Below are 21,309 nucleotides of genomic sequence, written 5' to 3'. Positions count from 1 at the left end.
GTTAAAGAGTGAGCATTAGATATGGGGATAGGATAGATATAGAGATGTGTGGATATTTTTTTTTTTTTTTTTTTAATTTCCATATTCTTTATTTTAGTGATCACAGCTAAATTGTAACCAATATTAAGCTAAAAATAGCTTAATTTAAGTTTTTTTTTTTTTTTTGCACATATTTAATACTTATGTTACTTAAAGGGACACTAAACCCAAAATTTTTCTTTCATGATTCAAGTAGAAAATAAAATTTTAAACATTCCAATTTACTTCTATTATCTAATTTGCTTCATTCTTTAGATATCCTTTATTGAAGAAATAGCAATGCATATGGGGGAGCCAATCACACAAGGCATCTATGTGCAGCAACCAATCGGCAGCTACTGAGCCTATCTAGATATGCTTTTCAGCAAAGTATGTCAAGAGAATTAAGCAAATTAGATAATAGAAGTAAATTAGAAAGTTGTTTAAAATTGCATACTCTTCTAAATTACGAAAGAAAAAAATTTGGGTTTCATGTCCTTTTATATAAGTACAACTTGAAAATTGCTTAATTTAACTTAAGTAACAGAAAATGTTATAATATTGTATAATAGGACACTGCACATTCTCTGTGGAGAACACTGGAGAGTTAAACTTGGGAGTGTTTTTATGAGATATATAGCTATATAATGTATGAGAGAGATATTATTGCTATAAACCTTGCTAGGGCTTGACAAAAACTTGTTGAACCATCTGGAAAATTTAGGAGCTTCACATGGAGGAAATAGCACAGATAGCAGGTGCATTTATCTAAAAGTCTAATTAAGCTGCACACTTCGGTTTCTCTGATCCCTAGACCCACACCATGATGCGCTGTGCTCCGTTATGTGTGAGGACGTCTGTCTTTAGAAACTGCTAAACAAGAAGTCATAACTTTTTTTTTTTTTTTTTTGAGCTGGAAGCAGATGAATGGAATGTGTAGCCAGCTGCTAAATATGTTGCAATTTGGATGAGCGACAATATTGCAGCAGTGCAGAAGAGCAACATAGGGCTCACCTTTCTAGGTATCAGTGTTTATTTCACTTACTATATAGTATGCTTTACTGGAAATGAGCTAACTTTTTCCAATAAAGGATATCAAGTGAATAATAATCAATAAGAGATTGTGCACTGGGTTATTAAAGCTCTTTGCATGAAGTGCACAATTAATTCTGGTATATGCATTTAAATACGTGTGTATATATATTTTTTTAAATGTATAAGGAACCTGTACACAGTACCTTTCCCCCCCCCCCCCAACTTCCTGTAGGAAAAAGCTTTGCCTGATGCATTACACATGTTTCTGTAACAATTGAATGTGCTTTGCAGACTAAACTTATGTATAGTTAAATTGCACAACTGTTCAACACCCTGCAGTGTCTTGTGTACAATCTAATTAATTTTTTTCCCCTTCTCTCTACAGCTATGTGGCATTGCTCTTATAGGATTGGGTATCTACTTGCAGATCCAGCTTAACAGCACTATAGTTATTAAAAATGTCGCCTCTTCTGGTGCTCCTATAGTAATCATTGCTGTTGGAGTTATCATCTTTTTCATCTCTTTCTTTGGATGCTGTGGTGCGGTTAAGGAGAACTACTGCATGGTGACAACGGTAAGATGGGGTGGATATCTGGCATGACAGTTCAGGCTAATGCATGGCGATCAGTTTGCGTTCTGCGGTGCAGGCTAATGCATGATCAGTTTGATTTGAGCAGTGCAGGCTAAGGCATGACGATCGATCTGTTTCTGTTCTGAAATATATTGAAATAAAAACAAAAATTCTTTTATTAGAACAATGTATTAGGAGAGCTATAAAAATCTATGTCCTAAAAGCAGTTTCCCAGACAGTTCATAACCTACCACCATGCTGGTTTTTAGTTACATGCGTAAAATAAATAAGCCAGGTTGGCTTTGGCAGTGTCTATATTTATGCTCTTTTATTAAAACTTAAGTTTGCAGTACTGCTTGTCCTGATATTCTTGGTAGAGATTGCTGCTGCCATCGCTGGATATGTTTTCAAGGATCAGGTAAGGTTCGCGTGTGTGTGTAAACTATTTTTCATCTGCTCTCTCCAGTATAACTTGCAACTTAACTACCCATTGGGACATAACACTAACATTTACTGACCTGCATATGAATTAAACATATAGAATTAGGAAGCGGCAGTTTAAAACCACTGCTTGACTAATATCAGCTGCAGGCTCAAATGCGATGGGGGCATTCACCTCCTTGATAAATCTATCCCTTAATATCTAACACAAGCTGAGGCTTACACACTCAGATGTACAGATTTGGGATCCAGAAACTTAGGGAGAGAGCTCTAAGTAAATCACAGCTGCAGTGCATGAAACACTTTTTCATCTGATCTGTGTGTACAAGGGTTCTGTGGAAATAAGATTTTAAATACTGATTTATACAGCTTGGGGATCCATTTTTCTGGCAGAAAGTCTTTTAATAATCAATAGTGCTAGTTTCTGTTTCTGCTCGGGACCAGCAATTCTTGATACTTTTTAACTTTGTGGCAGTTAAATACCTAGCATGATTTCACTAATGCTAAAAAGAAAATTTATGCTTACCTGATAAATTTCTTTCCGGGTACGAATATCCAATTACTAGTGGGATATTAACCTCCTGGCCAGCAGGAGGAGGCAAAGAGCACCCCAGCAGAGCTGTTAAGTGTCACTTCCCTTACCTATAACCCCCAGCCATTTGGCTGAAGGGAAATGGAGAAGAAATTAACACAAGGGTATAGAGGTGCCTGAGGTTTACATAAAATAACTGCTGTCTTAATTGAAATAAGGTAGGTGCCACTCCCAAATTGGAAACCTTTATAGATAGCGCAATGTTTCGGGGCTTCCTGTCCCTTTCTCAAGCTAACGCATACTAACAGATTGTGGCAATTTATACACAACACATACAAAGGGTGACCAATCCTCACGACTTCATAGGCTCATGTGCTTAAATTACATCACTATGACATCAGCAAACAATTAACATTTTCTCTAATTTAACCCTAGATAGCATGAATGAAAAGGATACACCCTGAAAACATAGAAAGCAGCACAATAAGGGAATTTTAATCTGTTTAGTAACCTCTACTGTCATATAAAATATTATACTGTGTTCATATATATTCTATAAAGGGGCATAAGGTCACATTTCCTATTTAGTCCACTAGGGGCCATCGTATCCAAAAGCCATATCCACTTAGCTTCCCTATATAGTAGGTCCCTAATCCTATCTCCTCCCCTCAGTCTTTTTGACATGGTCTGACCATAAACCTAAGCTGATTGGCCTGATGGCCTTTTTCTAAAAAATGGGAGGGAACTGGGAGATGGGCCATTTTATCATTTCTGATATTGGATTTGTGTTGGCACACACATTCCTTAACTTATTGGGTAGTTTCCCCTACATATGAGGCCACAGGGACACTTAAGCGCATAACCCCCCCCCCCCCCCCCGATTATCAAACTGTTGAATCTTGTCAATGAAGTCCATAGTGTCCTTAATATAGGACTTTCCTTTGGCCACCAGGGGAGAAAGTACCTTAACTAAAAATTGAGCAGTAGGACTCGACAGGGAACCAATCCCAGCCACAATTGTCTGTCCAGGGGGATCCACCAGACTTTTATGGATCTTCAGCATTGCATAGAACACTGGAATTACCGGGTGTTTGGGTAATAAGGACCGTGTGTGCCAACACCACACAAATCCAACATCAGTTCCCTCCTATTTTTTTTAGAAGAAGGCCATCAGGCTAATCGGCTTAGGTTTAGGGTCATAGACCATGTCAAAAAGAGACTGAGGGGAGAAGATGGGATTAGGGACCTAGTATATAGGGAAGCTAAGTGGATATGGCTTTTGGATACCATGGCCCCTAGGGGACTAAATAGGGAATTTGACCTTATGCCCCTTATATAAGATGTTATACTCTGTTCATATATATGGAGGGGGAGGGGATTATTGGGTATATAACACTGTTTGTATCACAATTTTGGTTGTCTGAGGAAGGGGTGAATGCCTCGAAACGTCACTGCCTATTAAATTTGCTGTGTGTAAATCCAGAGAGTGCTTATTATTGGACTTTGATGTATGTATGTTTCTATAGACAGTAGAGGTTACTATACAGATTAGAATTCCCTTATTTAATGTGCTGCTTTCTGTTTTTCAGGGTGTAGCCTTTTCATTCAGGCTATCTAGGGTTAAATTATAGAAAATGTTAATTGTTTGCTGATGTCATGGTACTGTAATTCAAGCATATGACCCTATGACGCCGTGAGGATTGGTCACCCTTTGTATTTGTTGTGTATAAATTGCCACAATCTGTTAGTATGTGTTAGCTTGAGAAAGGGACAGGAAGCCCCAAAACGTTGCTCTATCAATAAAGGTTTCCAATTTGGGAGTGCTACCTTCCTTTTGTGATTTTTCTTAGGGGGGGCTCTGAAGGTTTGAGCACCTACTCCTCTAAATCAAGGAAGATTACAGTATTTGGCTACTAATGCAGGAGTGCTAATTCGTACTGACTGTTCATTTTAATTGAAATATGGGCGGGTTGTGGACTCTGCATGCCCGGAAAGAAATCAGTTTATCAGGTAAGCCTACATTTTCTTTTCCTATGGCATGTAGAGTCTACGACTTCATTCAATATCTAGTGAGAACCAATACCCAAGCTAGAGGACACAGAATGAACAGGAAGGGAGTACAAGATAGGCGGATCTAAACAGAAGGCACCACTGCTTGAAATGTTCTCCCAAAAGAAGCCTCAGCCGAGGCAAAAGTATCAAATTTATAGAATTTGGAAAAGGTATGCAAAGAGGACCTTACAAGTTTGCTCCACAGAAGCTTCATTTTTTAAAGCCCAGGAAGAAGAGACAGCCCTAGTGGAATGAGCTGTAATTCTCTCAGGAGACTGCTGTCCAGCTGTCTCATAGGCTAATCGGATAACACTTCTAAACCAGTGAGAAAGGGTAGTAGAATTGGCTTTCTGACCTTTACGCTTACCAGAGCACATGGCAGAAGATTGTTGAAAATCTTTAGTTGCTTGAAGTTAAAACAAATTTAGAGCGTGCACAACATTCAAGTTATGCAAAAAACGTTCCTTCTGAGAAGAATTGGGATAAAAGGGAACAAAAATTTCCTGATTAATATTGCAATCCGACACAACCTTAGGAAGAAATACCATCTTAGTATGAAGGACCGCCTTATCGGCATAAAAAATAACTTAAGGGGAATAGCACTGCAGAGCCGAAAGCTCAAACTCTGCGAGCGGAAGAAATAGCAAGGAGAAACAAAATCTTCCAAGATAACAATTTCATATTTACAGAATGCATCGGCTCGAACGGAGCCTGTTGCAAAACTTTAAGAACAAGGTTAAGGCTCCAAGCAACAGGTTTAAACACAGGCCTGATTCTGACCAGGGCCTGAACAAAATATTGAACACCTGGTAAATCTGCCAGACGTTTGTGCAAAAGAATAGACGGTGCAGAAATCTGACCCTTCAGAGTTCTGACTGACGAACCTTTCTCCAGGCCATCCTGAAGAAAAGACAAAATGCGGGTGATCCTCACCCGACTCCAAGAAAAACCCATAGATTTGCACCAATAAAGGTATTTAGGCCATACCTTTTATGGTAAATCTTGCGAGTAACAGGTTTACGAGCCTAAAGCATGGTATCTATGACCGCCTCAGAAAAACCATGCCTAAATAAAATTAGGCGTTCAATCTCCAAGCAGTCAGCTTCAGAGAATCTAGATTTGGATGGAGGAAGAGGGACCCTGAAGTAGAAGGTCCTTCCTCAGAGGTAACCTCCAAGGTGGAAGAGATGACATCTTCACTAGATCCTGCAAGGCCATGATGGAGCTATTAAGATCACAAATGCTCTCGTTTGCTCTCCTTCCACAAGTCATTGCTCATATCAAACGGAGGAACCAGGTATGCCAGATTGAAGTTCCAAGGAATCGCCAGAGCAGTTTTAGGATCTCTACCTTGAACCGTACTTTGGAAGCTTGGCGTGATGCCATTAGGTCCAACTCCTGCACCCCCCACCTGAATTATTTTTGAGAATACTTCCGGGTGGAGAGCCCACTCCCCAGGATGGAAGATCTGTCTACTCAGAAAATCCGCCTCCCAGTTGTCCACTTTTGGAATGTGGATGGCAGACAGACAATCGTGAGCTTCCGCCCACTGAAGAATTTGAGTCACCTCCTTCATTGCTAAAGAACTGAGTTCCTCCTTGGTGGTTGATGTAAGCCACGAGGTGATGTCTGACTGGAATCTGATAAACCGGACTAAAGACAATTGAGGCCAATCTGTCAAGGCCTTGAAGATTGTGCTAAGATGTTTATGGGAAGAGAAGACTCTTCCTGAGTCCACAAACCCTGAGCTCTTAATGATTCCCAAACTGCTCCCCAGGCTAACAGACTGGCATCTGTGGTCACAATCACCCAGGAAGGTCTCGGGAAGCAAGTGCACGAGACAGGTGGTCCTGTGAAATCCACCACAAGTGAAAATCTCTTGTTAGTGTATCCAGATCTTTCCTCTGCGATCTGAATGGTCTCTGTTCCATTGACTGAGCATGCAAAAGGAATGTTGTCCATGGAAGCAATGTATCACCTTCCATGCATTGAGCCACTGAAGGCCGAATAGCAGACTGGAGAGAAAGGCAAGAAGTTTGCATTTTCTGACGTCCGTCAGGAAAAGATTCATGGTCAGGGAAGCTGATTGTCCCTAGGAAACACACTCTTGTAACTGGAACAAGAGCACTCTCTTCCAGATTCACTTTCCAACTGTGGGTTTGTAGAAAAGACATATCTGTGTGAGATTTTGCTAGTTGAAAAGATGATGCCTGGACCAAGATGTCGTCTAGGTAAGGCACCACCGCAATTCCCCGAGATCTGACCACTGCCAACAGAACCTTTGTGAAAATTCTGGGAACTGTGGCAAGGCCAAACGGAAGTGCAACAAACTGGAAATGATCCCTGTGAATGAGTCCTTTAGGTCTATGGTTGTCATGAATTGACCTTCTTGGGCCAAGGGAAAAATGGACTGAATGGTTTCCATTTTGAAGGACGGAACCCTTAGGAATTTGAGGCACTTTAGGTCTAAAATGGGACGGAAAGTTCCCTCCTTTTTGGCAACCGTAAAGAGATTTGAATAGAATCCTTGACCCTGTTCCTTTACAGGAACAATCACTCCCAGGGAAGAAAGGTCTTTTACGCAGTTTAAGAAGGCCTCTCTCTTTACCTGATCTGCAGTTAATCTTAAGAGGATCTATCTGCCCCTGGGAGGGCAAGTCTTGAAACCTTTTCAGTAACCTTAGGATACTATGTCCACAGCCCAAGGTTCTGGTACATCTCGCATCCAAGCTTGACGAAAAAGGGAAAGTATGCCCCCTACCTGGTCTAGGACAGGACCGGGGGCCATTCCTTCATGCTGATTTAGAATCAGTGGAAGGGTTCTTGGATTGCTTCCCCCTTATTCCAAAACTGACTGGACCTCCATGAGGTCTTGGGTTGCTCTGGCTTGGAAGAGGGAGGGGAAGACTTCTGTCCTTTGAAATTACGAAAGAAACGAAAATTTGAATTCTGGCGACCTTAGGTCTCTTTTTCTTGTCCTGAGGTAGAAAAGATCCCTTTCCACCCATAATTTCAGAAATGATCTCTTACAGACCAGGGCCAAATAATGTCTTACTCTTATTAGGTAAAGATAAAATCTTAGACTTGGAAGTTACATCAGCCAACCAAGATTTTAGCCACAAAGAAAAGCAAAGCTAGACATTTTGTGGCTTCCTGCCTAATCGCTTGCATGTTGGCATCACAGATAAAAGTATTGGCCTGATTAAGAGCCTTGATCCTATCTTGGATCTCCTCTATAATAGTCTCTTGTGAAATCATCTCAGATAAAGCATCGCACCAATAAGATGCTGCTCCCGCAACAGTAGCAATACTTGCAGCAGGTTGCCACTGATGAATATACGTGTCTGTGTTTATTTTTTTTTTTATTTTTTTTTTTTGTGAGCTTCCAGCTTCTTATCCATGGGATCCTTGAAAGAACTATCCTCTATTGCAGTGGTCTCAAAGTACAGGCCCTGGGGCCATATGTGGCCCCCCAAGATCATTTCATGTGGCCCTCCCTTGTTTAGGGTCAACCATTAATTTGCGCTGTCAATTTGTTTTAGAGTTCTAAGAGGTCTTACTGGTTGATGATATAAATTGGCACTTAAAAGATAAATATAAAGACAAGAGTCCAGTGTAGAATTTCACCATGCACTGCTTGGATAAATGTCATTTTTTTTTTATTGTTACAGTTCCAGAATGATCACTTCACTTGGCACTCACAAGATAAATATAGACAACTGTGTATGTCTGTTGTGGGCCACAACTCCTGCCATGCACTACTACTTGGGTAAACGTCACTTGCATTTCCTAGTATATCTATCACTTACTCAGTTCAAGCAGCCCCCATGGGCGAAGAAAACTTGGACAGTGGCCCCCAGATACATTGAGTTTGATACCCCTGCTCTATTGGAATAGTAGTTCTTTTAGCTAGAGTAGCAATAGCTCCTTCTACCTTTTTAGGCGCCACGAGTCACAAATGGCGTCTGGAACAGGGAAAAAAAAAACCGGGGAAGGAGAAAAAGGAATCCCTGGCTTAAACCATTCCTGAGCTATAACTTCTGACATTTTGTCTGGGACAGGAAAAACTTCCACAGATGAGGGAGTATCATACTCTAAGTTTAATTGACTTTTTAGAGGTGACAACAGAAGGTTCGGAGTCGTCCAAGGTAGCTAGTACCTTTTTTAAAAGCAATCGGAGGTGCTCAAGCTTTAACCTGAAATTAACTTCAGATTCTGCAGAATTTTCCCCTATTATGTCAGTCTGAGATCTCACCCTCAGAAGCTACTGAGGTATCCTCAGACATATGGGAAAGGTCGACCAGCAAAATCTCCTGGCAAATAAACACCCCCAGGAGGATGAGAGGACCCGCAAGGCACTGTATGTGAAACCATTAAGGCTTGGAATGTTTGAGAAGAAAGCTGTGGCATATCCTGAACAGCATTATCCTGAGAGACAATTGGCTCAGAAGGGAGTAATTTGTCTTTAAATTTCAAAGCTTTAGATAAACATGAGGAATAAAATTGCATAGGTAGGACAATTTGAGCCTCTAAACATAGTAAACATTTGGCCAAAGAAACAGAAAAATCATGTTCTATGCCTATAACTGAACCAGGTTCCCAATAATAATGAAAATAAAGATTTTAAATGTAACAGGTCACTTAAATAAAATATAGACTAATCCCTGAGAGCGATATATAGCTAAACGCATGCAATTTTTGGGTACAGATAAAACCTCTCCAACCCTCAGTCTGACTGAGGTGTCCTACCGTAACCGGCCCAGAAGCTGCCATTAGAAATAGGATGAGGGACTGTAACATATCTCAGCCTAATATCACTGTCCCTTTTAAGACTGCCTTCCCTGCTTCTGATAATCATGCTGGTTTGGGCAGTATTTGCATTCAGTTTGCCTGCCTGATTAATCATTCATGCACCTGATTTCCTCAGCCTCATTTTAAGTCTTCTCAGGCCTAATGTGCTTTCCATTAACTTTGATCCTTAACAGAGGTCTGTTACTGTTTTCTTGCATGAATTTACCAACTTATTGAAACTACAGCCTTTTCTATTATGCCTAAAATCATCAAATCGCAAGTATCCAAATAATTCCATTTCTGTTTCCTGGACACTTCTACTTAACAAACTCTGAACTTTATAATAAATCAAGCATACTTTTGGTTATCATCGCACTCTAATTATAACGGCATCTTACTCAGAACTTTATAACTATTCTCTGCAACAAGTTGTCATAGCTGAAATATCCTTCTACAAATATGTTAACATATTCAGAACTCTGCATCTATGTGTTCAGTTAAAAGCTTTCATGTGATTCTCCAATATATGCACAAACAGTAATTGATGCCTTTTTAAACTTGCAACTTGATTATCACCTGTGTTGCTGTTTAATTCTGACATACAGCTCTATATAATATTATGTACTATAAACCTGCAACAAACCTTAGTTTGCATCTAAGTGTCAATCTTTTACCAGTTTACTCTGAAGCCTGAACATTCCACATTGCTATATTTTTCTCTCATTGAATCCTGCAGCTACTCCTATTAACTATCTATAAGTCACAGTGAAGTCAGAATATATTGTATACAAATGTTGCACTCTCCATTTATTCTACAATAACTTCTAGCAACTATGAATCACAGAATATCATCTATCCACGTCCAGGATACTCTTCCCTGGGTCAGGGGTCAGTGTCTCCAAATCCCTACCACTGCCCCGAGGGTCTGTGTCCTGAGCGCATGTATACCGGATCATGACAGGGACTCTCAAGTCGGCATCAGAACTCTATCTTCTGCCAAGATGATCCGATCGTCTAACGCACAGCCGCTCTGCGTATTATATGGAAGAGCAGAGAGTCGCGTGAGCAGCTATTTAAAAACTGCGCAACAGTAAAAAGCGCAGGTTTCTAGCGATCCTATTAAAAAAAAAAAAAAAAAAAGCATTTGTTCCTAACAATAGTACCGTTTCTTCTTTTCGGAAAAAGAACATTTTAAACCCCCTTATTAACCCTTCAGCAAGTCACAAGAGATCCTATTTCTCCAAACAAGGAAAAAATATTAACCCCTAAGTCTCCTTTGTTATCAGATTCTCACATACATAAGTGCCTGCAAACTGCCCCATTATTGTACCCTCAATAAAATGAATAAGCATAGTCCCAATAAGATCCTATAGAGGATTTAACCCCTAACCCTTTCAGTGTTAACGACGGCTCTGAGCCGTCAGTTTCTCACTCAGAGCCATCGCTAGCACACCCCCACCTTAAGGGAGATCTGGGGGCTCCCACCCGCTGCTACCCCGGCGATCGAGCCTGTATAGTGACAGGCATCGCCGGGGCTTCACGTTTTGCTCTGTGAGGTCACTCACAATGTGTTGTCACTGCACAACTTTATTTAAAATAGACAATGACAAGAATAGGGAAAGGGGGCATGCTGCTTAGAAGCCTTTAACTCAGGCATCTAAGCAGCTAAAGACCCCCAAGACCCACCGTTGGAAAGGTAATGGACTAACCTTTCCAACTGTGGAAGTATTGGGGATCTGTAAAAAATAATAATAAATAAAAAAAATAAAAAACAAACAAAAAAAAACCTGGATCAGCTTAGTACCTAGGTAGAAAAGTGCTTAGCACTCAAAGGGTTAATGTGCAAACCTTCAGTACCTAGAAGGCAAAGGCACTTACCTGAGGAGACAGCTACTAAGGTGTGACAGATATCCACTCTCTATCAGGGACCTGTAGACAAAGACAACCGAGTAACTAACTCTTTCTACAACGGGGTAGCAATTGTGTTTGAAGTAAAGCAAGGACCACCTCGCCGCCTTCTAACTGCTAAAAGCCACCATTACTCTTACTAAAGAGATTGACATGGACACAGCTTGCCCCCAGTTATTGCTTGCAGGAAAAAGTACCCATAAAAGGATTAAATCTTCTCAGACACTCATCTTCGCCGTCCTTCCGTCACAGAGGCAAAGAATGACTGGGGGTTATGGGTAAGGAAAGACGCTTAACAGCTCTGCTGGGGTGCTCTTTGCCGCCTCCTGCTTGCCAGGAGGTGAATATCCTACTAGTAATTGGAATGAAGTCGTGGACTCTCCATACTTTAGTTTGTTAAACTTTTACATTCACTTTAAGTATTGCATTCTGACACTGGTAAACTATATACTCCTTTTTGTTTACATAATTTCATATAATCTTCCTCTACTTTCTATTTGTTTGATTTATAGGTTCGAACAGCTTTTGATCAGTCCTTCAGGGATGGTATGAAGGATTATAACAAAACCAAAGAGGCAGCTGATGGTATTGACACTTTGCAGAGAGATGTGAGTAATTTTGTTCCTTGCTCAAGTGAGTTTTACCTTTTTTACTAATGGATCTTGAGCTAAACAAAGAAGATCAAGCCAGCAGATATGCCTTTCTGTATTATTAAAGAGACAGTAAAGTCCTAATTAGACATTCATGTTTCAGACAGAACATACAATTTTAAACAACTTTCCAATTTACTTCTATTTAATTTGCTTTCTTCTCTTGTTATCCTTTGCTGAAAAGCTTGTCAGAAGCAGCAAAGAACCTAGGTTCTAGCTGCTGATTGGTGGCCGCATATATACAGATTGTCATTTGCTCACCAATGTGTTCAGTTATCAACCAGTAGTGCATTGCTGCTCCTTCAACAAATGATACCAAAAGAATGGAGCAAATTTGATAATAGAAGTAAACTGGAAAGTTGATTAAAATTTTATGTTCTACCTAAATCATAAAAGAAATTTTGGCTTTAATGTCCCTTTTTAAGGATGTGGGAACCTGCACTTCTCTGTTCTAAACCTCTGTTCTAAACCTTACTATCACATTTAGCATTTGCATTTTATAAAACCTACATGGGTACGTTAAATCTACAAAAAGGTAGTTTGTTGTGGGTTTTTTTGGTGTGGGGGTGTCTGTGCATTTCATACTTAAACACTGTATTTTTGCTTTTTAGTTTAAATGCTGTGGTGCCAACAGCTCTACTGACTGGAAATCCTATTCTATATTCAATGGAACTACTAATGTACCAGATAGTTGCTGTAAAAACATCACACTCGGCTGTGGAAAGAATCCTAAAGATGCTGATATATACACAAAGGTATTTTCACCTGCAATAAATCATTCATTCTTTTCAATCTTTCTTCTGGTAAGGGAGGGTGCCATCATTTTTTTTTTCCCCCCTGAGTTTGTCAGCCTATTTAGTATCTGCATTAAGAGTTCACTTCTTGCCGATCATCTGGAATTGGTCTTCTGATCTGATATTTACCAAGTGAGAGGAGATATCATTCCAAAGTAGGGCTTGACAAAATGGTATAGGTCTAAACAAAACAATTGGTGCTAAAAGCCAACTGTAGCAGGAAATTAAATCCAACCAAGTAATTTTTAAGATGCTTGTATGTAAGGACACCAAGAGAGAACCTCCATTTCTGTGATTAGTAGTTTTGTCACCCAATTTCCCCCCCTCCAATAAATGTGTGAATAAATATGCTTAGCTACAATGGACAACTTGCATTGCATTCTCCTGTCAGCTGAGGAGGTGAATACATTTCTGGTGTTTTACACTGATTTCATTTCTTTTCTGCAGGGATGTGTTGAGGGGGTGCAGGCCTGGATTAAGAATAATGTAGCCATTGTGGCAGGAGTTGCTCTCGGGATTGCCTTCTTTGAAGTAAGAATGTGTTCCACGTCCCTAATAAAGAATATATGTAGACAATTTCTGGTATATGATGTGTTTAAATGCAATACTTTTCTACAAAGAATCATTGACAGTCCTGTGATGTAATTTTTATATGGGTTACTGGATGTGTGGTCTCTGCTAATAGTTACCTAGAGAGAAGATAGTAAAGCATTATTTGGAGTCACTGTGTGGTACATATAAATATTCTCTAACCATGGGCATCCACAGAAATTTTTCGATGGGGGGGCGGGGTGTTGGGTGTCAAAAAATGAAATATATGCCCAGACAAAATATATCCCAAAATGCTACTAGTCCCAGGAAAAGGATTACTAGTACACTATACATTTTTTGGTGTCATGATTTTCTAAACTTTTTATAACACATTTTTATACTTTTGGTGTAATAAAATGAATCTCTTTATCCAGACTACTTATAAGTGAAAATATAAGGAGCCTATAGTTGTACTTATTTAGATGGTCACATACATCTTGACATTTCCATTGGCCCCAGACAACTTAGAAATTGCATCTGACTACTTTTTTTTTTTTTTTTTTTTTTTAACATTAATTGGACTACTAACCTTTTTTTCCTTCTGGGCTAGTAGCTTTTAACCCCTGACTAGTAAACTATAGTGATGTATATGTGTATATATTTCCTGGCACAGAGTTTAAGATCATTGGTACAGTGCACACCTTCCCCTACTACCACTTGTGCAGAAGGTCTGACCATACAAATAAATATATAAACCTGTGTAAAGGGTCATACAATACTCACAGCTGCCTTTCCCCAGTGTCTGGGACACAACTCTGCATAGAGGAGCGTGACCTTGTGCAAAATTTTCTGCCTTCCAGGAAGCTCACTCCCCACCACTGTACAGTACATTATGGCGACTAGCCCCGAGGCAGAACATACAGTGATGGGAGATGTCATCGCAGAAAATGCAGCATGTCTGCAGAAAGAACAGGACACATGCAGGAACTGTTAGTTCTTAAACTTTGTAGTGCTGCTCCACATTAGACAGTTCTCTTCAAACAGAGCTGTGCTCTGGCTGCACTGTGTAAATTTTCCTTAACACAGGGCATCCAGGGCAAAGCTCTGTTTGAATTAAGCAGTCAAATGTGCAGTAGCGCTGCAATACCACAGTGCATTGCTTTTTGACTGGCTCTAAGAGATTTTTTCAAACCCGCCCCCTAGCCTTTCCCTGTCTGCAAAACTGTTTATTATGAATGTAAGAGCACTGCATCTTTTTATTACTTCATTTCTATGTTAGACCGAGAGAAAAGGAAACAGATTTTTAAAGAGACATTTTAAAATTTCTTTTTTTGTATGCAGCTAACTTGCAATGCAATTTTCAACTACTGCACTATATTATAAAACATTAAAAATGGCTTTATTCTTCAGTTAACCAACACATTGCAATTGAACTGGTGCCTTATTGTAACTGCCTAATTTAAAATTGAATTTTATTTAAAAATGACCTGCAGAAAAATTTTCGCTAAAAAAAATCTCATCGCAGAAAAAAGTTCTGCCTCTGGGGCGACTAGAGTGCAGACTCACAATATTGAGTGAAATAGTCAACTACGTATTCCAGAATGTATTGTGCTGCTTTTTCTAAACAGGAGCTACATTCAAGGGGGCAAAAAGGGCATTACATTTCTTCCCCCCCCCCCCCCTGTATTTTGTTCTCCTTGTGGACGTGCATGTCTCTAACCTTAAAGGAGATGCATATTTTTATGCAATTTCACTTTTTTGGATTTAATAAATATTTTTAGAGCAGTTTGCAAATATTGTGTGGTTACATGCATCTTTCTTTTATTAGATGGTGAGAGCAAACAACTCATCACATGTGGGAATATTCCCCTCCTGACCACTAAGAGGAGGCCAGAGACATCAGAACTTTAAATCCCTCCCACTTCCCCATAGTACTCAGTAATTTTCTTTTGTCTCCTTGATGAGTGAGGTGAAAGAAGTGCAAGATCTATTCATTGTTTAAAATGGGAATCTAACTGATCTGAGGTCTGAATCCTCTGTGCAGTAACCTGTCATTAGACGAGGAGTTTTCAGCAAAGCAGTGGAGGTCTTTACTCGGTAAAGAAATGTTGCAGGCTTCCCAGGTGAAATGTGGACTTGTCCACCAATTCTCTGGTCTACAGTGTGCCTTGTGGATCTACAGCCCTCCCCAGGGGAAATGTGGACTTGTCCAATACCCTGTGTTGAGATGCTGTTGCTAAACTTAGATCCTTGGCAACCTGCTTGCACTGTGTACAATGGGCTTGTCTACTGGAAGTTGCTGCAGTTAAGGTAAGCACAATGAACGGTGGTGCTTTGAGGTATGTACCTGAACCTTCATTGTGCACCTGTACATGTGTTTTATTTAGTTATTATTTTTTTTTAAGTTGCTTTAAATTTAACTTTGCATAGTATGTGTTTTTGTTTCTTTCATGTAATTAGCAAGAGTCCATGAGCTAGTGACGTATGGGATATACATTCCTACCAGGAGGGGCAAAGTTTCCCAAACCTCAAAATGCCTATAAATACACCCCTCACCACACCCACAATTCAGTTTTACAAACTTTGCCTCCGATGGAGGTGGTGAAGTAAGTTTGTGCTAGATTCTACGTTGATATGCGCTCCGCAGCAAGTTGGAGCCCGGTTTTCCTCTCAGCGTGCAGTGAATGTCAGAGGGATGTGAGGAGAGTATTGCCTATTTGAATGCAGTGATCTCCTTCTACGGGGTCTATTTCATAGGTTCTCTGTTATCGGTCGTAGAGATTCATCTCTTACCTCCCTTTTCAGATCGACGATATACTCTTATATATACCATTACCTCTGCTGATTCTCGTTTCAGTACTGGTTTGGCTATCTGCTATATGTAGATGAGTGTCCTGGGGTAAGTAAGTCTTATTTTCTGTGACACTCCAAGCTATGGTTGGGCACTTTGTTTATAAAGTTCTAAATATATGTATTCAAACATTTATTTGCCTTGACTCAGAATGTTCAACTTTCCTTATTTTCAGACAGTCAGTTTCATATTTGGGATAATGCATTTTGATTTGACCATTTTTTCTTACCTTAAAATTTGACTTTTTCCCTGTGGGCTGTTAGGCTCGCGGGGGCTGAAAATGCTTCATTTTATTGCGTCATTCTTGGCGCTGACTTTTTTGGCGCAAAAATTCTATTTCCGTTTCCGGCGTCATACGTGTCGCCGGAAGTTGCGTCATTCTTTGACGTTATTTCGCGCCAAAAATGTCGGCGTTCCGGATGTGGCGTCATTTTTGGCGCCAAAAAGCATTTAGGCGCCAAATAATGTGGGCGTCTTATTTGGCGCGAAAAAATATGGGCGTCGCTTTTGTCTCCACATTATTTAAGTCTCATTTTTTATTGCTTCTGGTTGCTAGAAGCTTGTTCTTTGGCATTTTTTCCCATTCCTGAAACTGTCATTTAAGGAATTTGATCAATTTTGCTTTATATGTTTTTTCTCTTACATATTGCAAGATGTCTCACGTTGCATCTGAGCCAGAAGATACTACAGGAAAATCGCTGTCAAGTGCTGAATCTACCAAAGCTAAGTGTATCTGCTGTAAACTTTTGGTAGCTATTTCTCCAGCTGTTGTTTGTATTGATTGTCATGACAAACTTGTTAAAGCAGATAATATTTCCTTTAGTAAAGTACCATTGCCTGTTGCAGTTCCCTCAACATCTAAGGTGCAGAATGTTCCTGATAATATAAGAGATTTTGTTTCTGAATCCATAAAGAAGGCTATGTCTGTTATTTCTCCTTCTAGTAAACGTAAAAAATCTTTTAAAACTTCTCTCCCTACAGATGAATTTTTAAATGAACATCATCATTCTGATTCTGATGACTCCTCTGGTTCAGAGGATTCTGTCTCTGAGGTTGATGCTGATAAATCTTCATATTTATTTAAAATGGAATTTATTCGTTCTTTACTTAAAGAAGTTCTAATTGCTTTAGAAATAAAGGATTCTGGTCCTCTTGATACTAATTCTAAACGTTTAGATAAGGTATTTAAAGCTCCTGTGGTTATTCCAGAAGTTTTTCCTGTTCCTAATGCTATTTCTGCAGTAATTTCCAAAGAATGGGATAAATTGGTGTCTTTCTCATCATTTTTCTTGGCATTCTTTTAGAATACCGAGAATTTTACAGTTTCTTCAGGATGGTTTAGATAAGGGTTTGTCCGCAAGTTCTTTGAAAGGACAAATCTCTGCTCTTTCTGTTCTTTTTCACAGAAAGATTGCTATTCTTCCTGATATTCATTGTTTTGTACAAGCTTTGGTTCGTATAAAACCTGTCATTAAGTCAATTTCTCCTCCTTGGAGTTTGAATTTGGTTCTGGGAGCTCTTCAAGCTCCTCCGTTTGAACCTATGCATTCATTGGACATTAAATTACTTTCTTGGAAAGTTTTGTTCCTTTTGGCCATCTCTTCTGCCAGAAGAGTTTCTGAATTATCTGCTCTTTCTTGTGAGTCTCCTTTTCTGATTTTTCATCAGGATAAGGCGGTGTTGCGAACTTCTTTTGAATTTTTACCTAAAGTTGTGAATTCCAACAACATTAGTAGAGAAATTGTGGTTCCTTCATTATGTCCTAATCCTAAGAATTCTAAGGAGAAATCGTTGCATTCTTTGGATGTTGTTAGAGCTTTGAAATATTATGTTGAAGCTACGAAATCTTTCCGTAAGACTTCTAGTCTATTTGTTTATCTTTTCCGGTTCTAGAAAAGGCCAGAAAGCTTCTGCCATTTCTTTGGCATCTTGGTTGAAATCTTTAATTCATCTTGCCTATGTTGAGTCGGGTAAAATTCCGCCTCAGAGAATTACAGCTCATTCTACTAGGTCAGTATCTACTTCCTGGGCGTTTAGGAATGAAGCTTCGGTTGACCAGATCTGCAAAGCAGCAACTTGGTCCTCTTTGCATACTTTTACTAAATTCTACCATTTTGATGTATTTTCTTCTTCTGAAGCAGTTTTTGGTAGAAAAGTACTTCAGGCAGCGGTTTCAGTTTGAATCTTCTGCTTATGTTTTTCGTTAAACTTTATTTTGGGTGTGGATTATTTTCAGCAGGAATTGTCTGTCTTTATTTTATCCCTCCCTCTCTAGTGACTCTTGTGTGGAAAGATCCACATCTTGGGTAGTCATTATCCCATACGTCACTAGCTCATGGACTCTTGCTAATTACATGAAAGAAAACATAATTTATGTAAGAACTTACCTGATAAATTCATTTCTTTCATATTAGCAAGAGTCCATGAGGCCCGCCCTTTTTTTGTGGTGGTTATGATTTTGTATAAAGCACAATTATTCCAATTCATTATTTTATATGCTTTTGCACTTTTTTATCACCCCACTTCTTGGCTATTCGTTAAACTGAATTGTGGGTGTGGTGAGGGGTGTATTTATAGGCATTTTGAGGTTTGGGAAACTTTGCCCCTCCTGGTAGGAATGTATATCCCATACGTCACTAGCTCATGGACTCTTGCTAATATGAAAGAAATGAATTTATCAGGTAAGTTCTTACATAAATTATGTTTTTTTTCCTTCACCTGCAATTATTTTTGCTTATTGCCTTTGGGTTTTTGCATTTATTGCTGACTGGTAGCGCAGGCAAGCTAAGGGTGCTGTATTTGCTGTGTAAAAGCCTTTTTACTGTGTGTTTGTGTTTATACGGTTTACCTTCTGAAGGGTTGATCAATCTTACATTGTGCCTTTTCTGCCCTTTGGGGTTAACTATTTGTGTGCTTTTTACTGCTGATTTGCTTCAGTATACTTCTGATATTGCTATTTCCTTACTGGTAATATGGAGCAAACTGGTGCAGCTCAGACCTTCTTGTCAGTCAGTTGATTATCTAGAAGGGTAATCCTATTTTTTTTTAATTATTTTTTTTTTAACCCTTCTAGTTTTGTAAGAATTCTCAGGTGTGTCCCCCTGCTCAGCTTTGTACCTAATGTGCAAAGTCTCTTGCTAATCCTAAGCAGAGCTTTACTGCGCTTCAGAGTGTGCAAGGGATTTTACCATATCAGAGTTGTTCCAAGAAAAGTTCATTTGAACTTTCTCTAAAATGTAAAGGGACTGTCTCTAGTCAGAAGTAAACTTCCAATTTACTTTTGTTATCAAATTTGCTTTGTTCTTTTGGTATTTTGTTTGAAGAAGCATCAATGCACTAATGGGAGCTAGCTGAATGCATTGGGTGAACCAGTAACATGAGGCATATGTTTTGCAACCAATCAGCAGCTCCTGAGCTTTTCTAGGTATCCTTTCAACAAAGGATACAATGAGAACAAATCAAATTAGATAAAAGTAAATTGGAAGACCGCTTGAAGGTGCGAGTGAGAGCTGTTCAGGATCCCAGGGTATTTCACATAATTTCCCAGGGGTTTTGAGCAAGTTTCCATTCAAGGCCTACTCTGGGAATATTCTTTCTGTCTCAAGTGCCTTGAGATCCTTTTAAGGGCCCAAGCTTTTTTTTGCTTGTGAGAGATAATTGGAGTGATTTCTCCAGTTCCAACTTTAGAACTAAACTAGAGGTTTTATTCAAATCTTTTCTCCAACATAGGTGTGTCCGGTCCACGGCGTCATCCTTACTTGTGGGATATTCTCTTCCCCAACAGGAAATGGCAAAGAGCCCAGCAAAGCTGGTCACATGATCCCTCCTAGGCTCCGCCTTCCCCAGTCATTCTCTTTGCCGTTGTACAGGCAACATCTCCACGGAGATGGCTTAGAGTTTTTTGGTGTTTAAATGTAGTTTTTATTCTTCAATCAAGAGTTTGTTATTTTAAAATAGTGCTGGTATGTACTATTTACTCTGAAACAGGAAAGAGATGAAGATTTCTGTTTGTAAGAGGAAAATGATTTTAGCAACCGTTACTAAAATCGATGGCTGTTTCCACACAGGACTGTTGAGAGGAATTAACTTCAGTTGGGGGAAACAGTGAGCAGACTTTTGCTGCTTGAGGTATGACACATTTCTAACAAGACTCGGTAATGCTGGAAGCTGTCATTTTCCCTATGGGAACCGGTAAGCCATTTTCTTAGTTTAAGTAAAAGAATAAAGGGCTTCATTAGGGCTTAAAAAACTGGTAGACATTTTTCTGGGCTAAAACGATTACTTTACTAAGTATATTTGGCAGATTATTACTTTTAATAGTTGTTAAATCTTGGGGATTGTTTTAATAAAAACGGCAGGCACTGTATTGGACACCTTTTTCACTGGGGGCCTTTTCTAGTCATAGACAGAGCCTCATTTTCGCGCCTCTAATGCGCAGTTGTTTTTGGAAAGCATGGCATGCAGATGCATGTGTGAGGAGCTAAGAACCACTGAAAAAGCTTATAGAAGGCATCATTTGGTATCGTATTCCCCTCTGGGCTTGGTTGGGTCTCAGCAAAGCAGATACCTGGGACTGTATAGGGGTTAAATGTAAAAACGGCTCCGGTTCCGTTATTTTAAGGGTTAAAGCTTTCAAATTTGGTGTGCAATACTTTTAAGGCTTTAAGTTACTGTGGTGAAATTTTGGTGAAATTTGAACAATTCCTTCATACTTTTTCACATATTCAGTAATAAAGTGTGTTCAGTTTGAAATTTAAAGGGACAGTAACGGTTTTATTGTAAAACGTTTTTTGTGCTTTGTTGACAAGTTTAAGCCTGTTTAACATGTCTGAACCATCAGATAACGATGTTCTATATGTATGAAAGCCAATGTGTCTCCCCATTTAAATATATGTGATATATGTGATATATTTGTGTCATAATGTCCAAACAAAGTAGGGATAATAATGCCATAGATATGATATTGCCCAAGATGATTCCTCTAATGAGGGGAGTAAGCATGGTACTGCATCATCCCCTTCTGTGTCTACACCAGTTTTGCCCACACAAGAGGCCCCTAGTACATCTAGTGCGCCAATACTTATTACCATACAACTATTAATGGCTGTAATGGATAATTCTATTGCATGCATTTT

General features: G+C 39.4%; 1 protein-coding gene across 1 annotated transcript in view; it reads left to right on the top strand.

The window, feature by feature from the left end:
* Positions 1-1,417: 1,417 nt before the first annotated feature.
* The window catches only part of CD63 (CD63 molecule), a gene marked incomplete at its 5' end in the record, with an annotated part of 33,819 nt that continues 13,927 nt past the window's right edge, over positions 1,418-21,309 (top strand). The window contains 5 exons of the mRNA XM_053708091.1: positions 1,418-1,627; positions 1,968-2,042; positions 11,861-11,956; positions 12,610-12,753; positions 13,240-13,323. Of these exons, the coding sequence (XP_053564066.1) occupies positions 1,418-1,627; positions 1,968-2,042; positions 11,861-11,956; positions 12,610-12,753; positions 13,240-13,323 (609 nt within the window). The remainder of the gene's footprint in view (positions 1,628-1,967; positions 2,043-11,860; positions 11,957-12,609; positions 12,754-13,239; positions 13,324-21,309) is intronic.

The sequence above is a fragment of the Bombina bombina genome, chromosome 3 (assembly GCF_027579735.1).
Source record: "Bombina bombina isolate aBomBom1 chromosome 3, aBomBom1.pri, whole genome shotgun sequence".
Classification (NCBI taxonomy): domain Eukaryota; kingdom Metazoa; phylum Chordata; class Amphibia; order Anura; family Bombinatoridae; genus Bombina; species Bombina bombina.
Note: the sequence above shows the minus strand (reverse complement) of the source record. Positions and strands in the feature narration are given on the sequence as shown.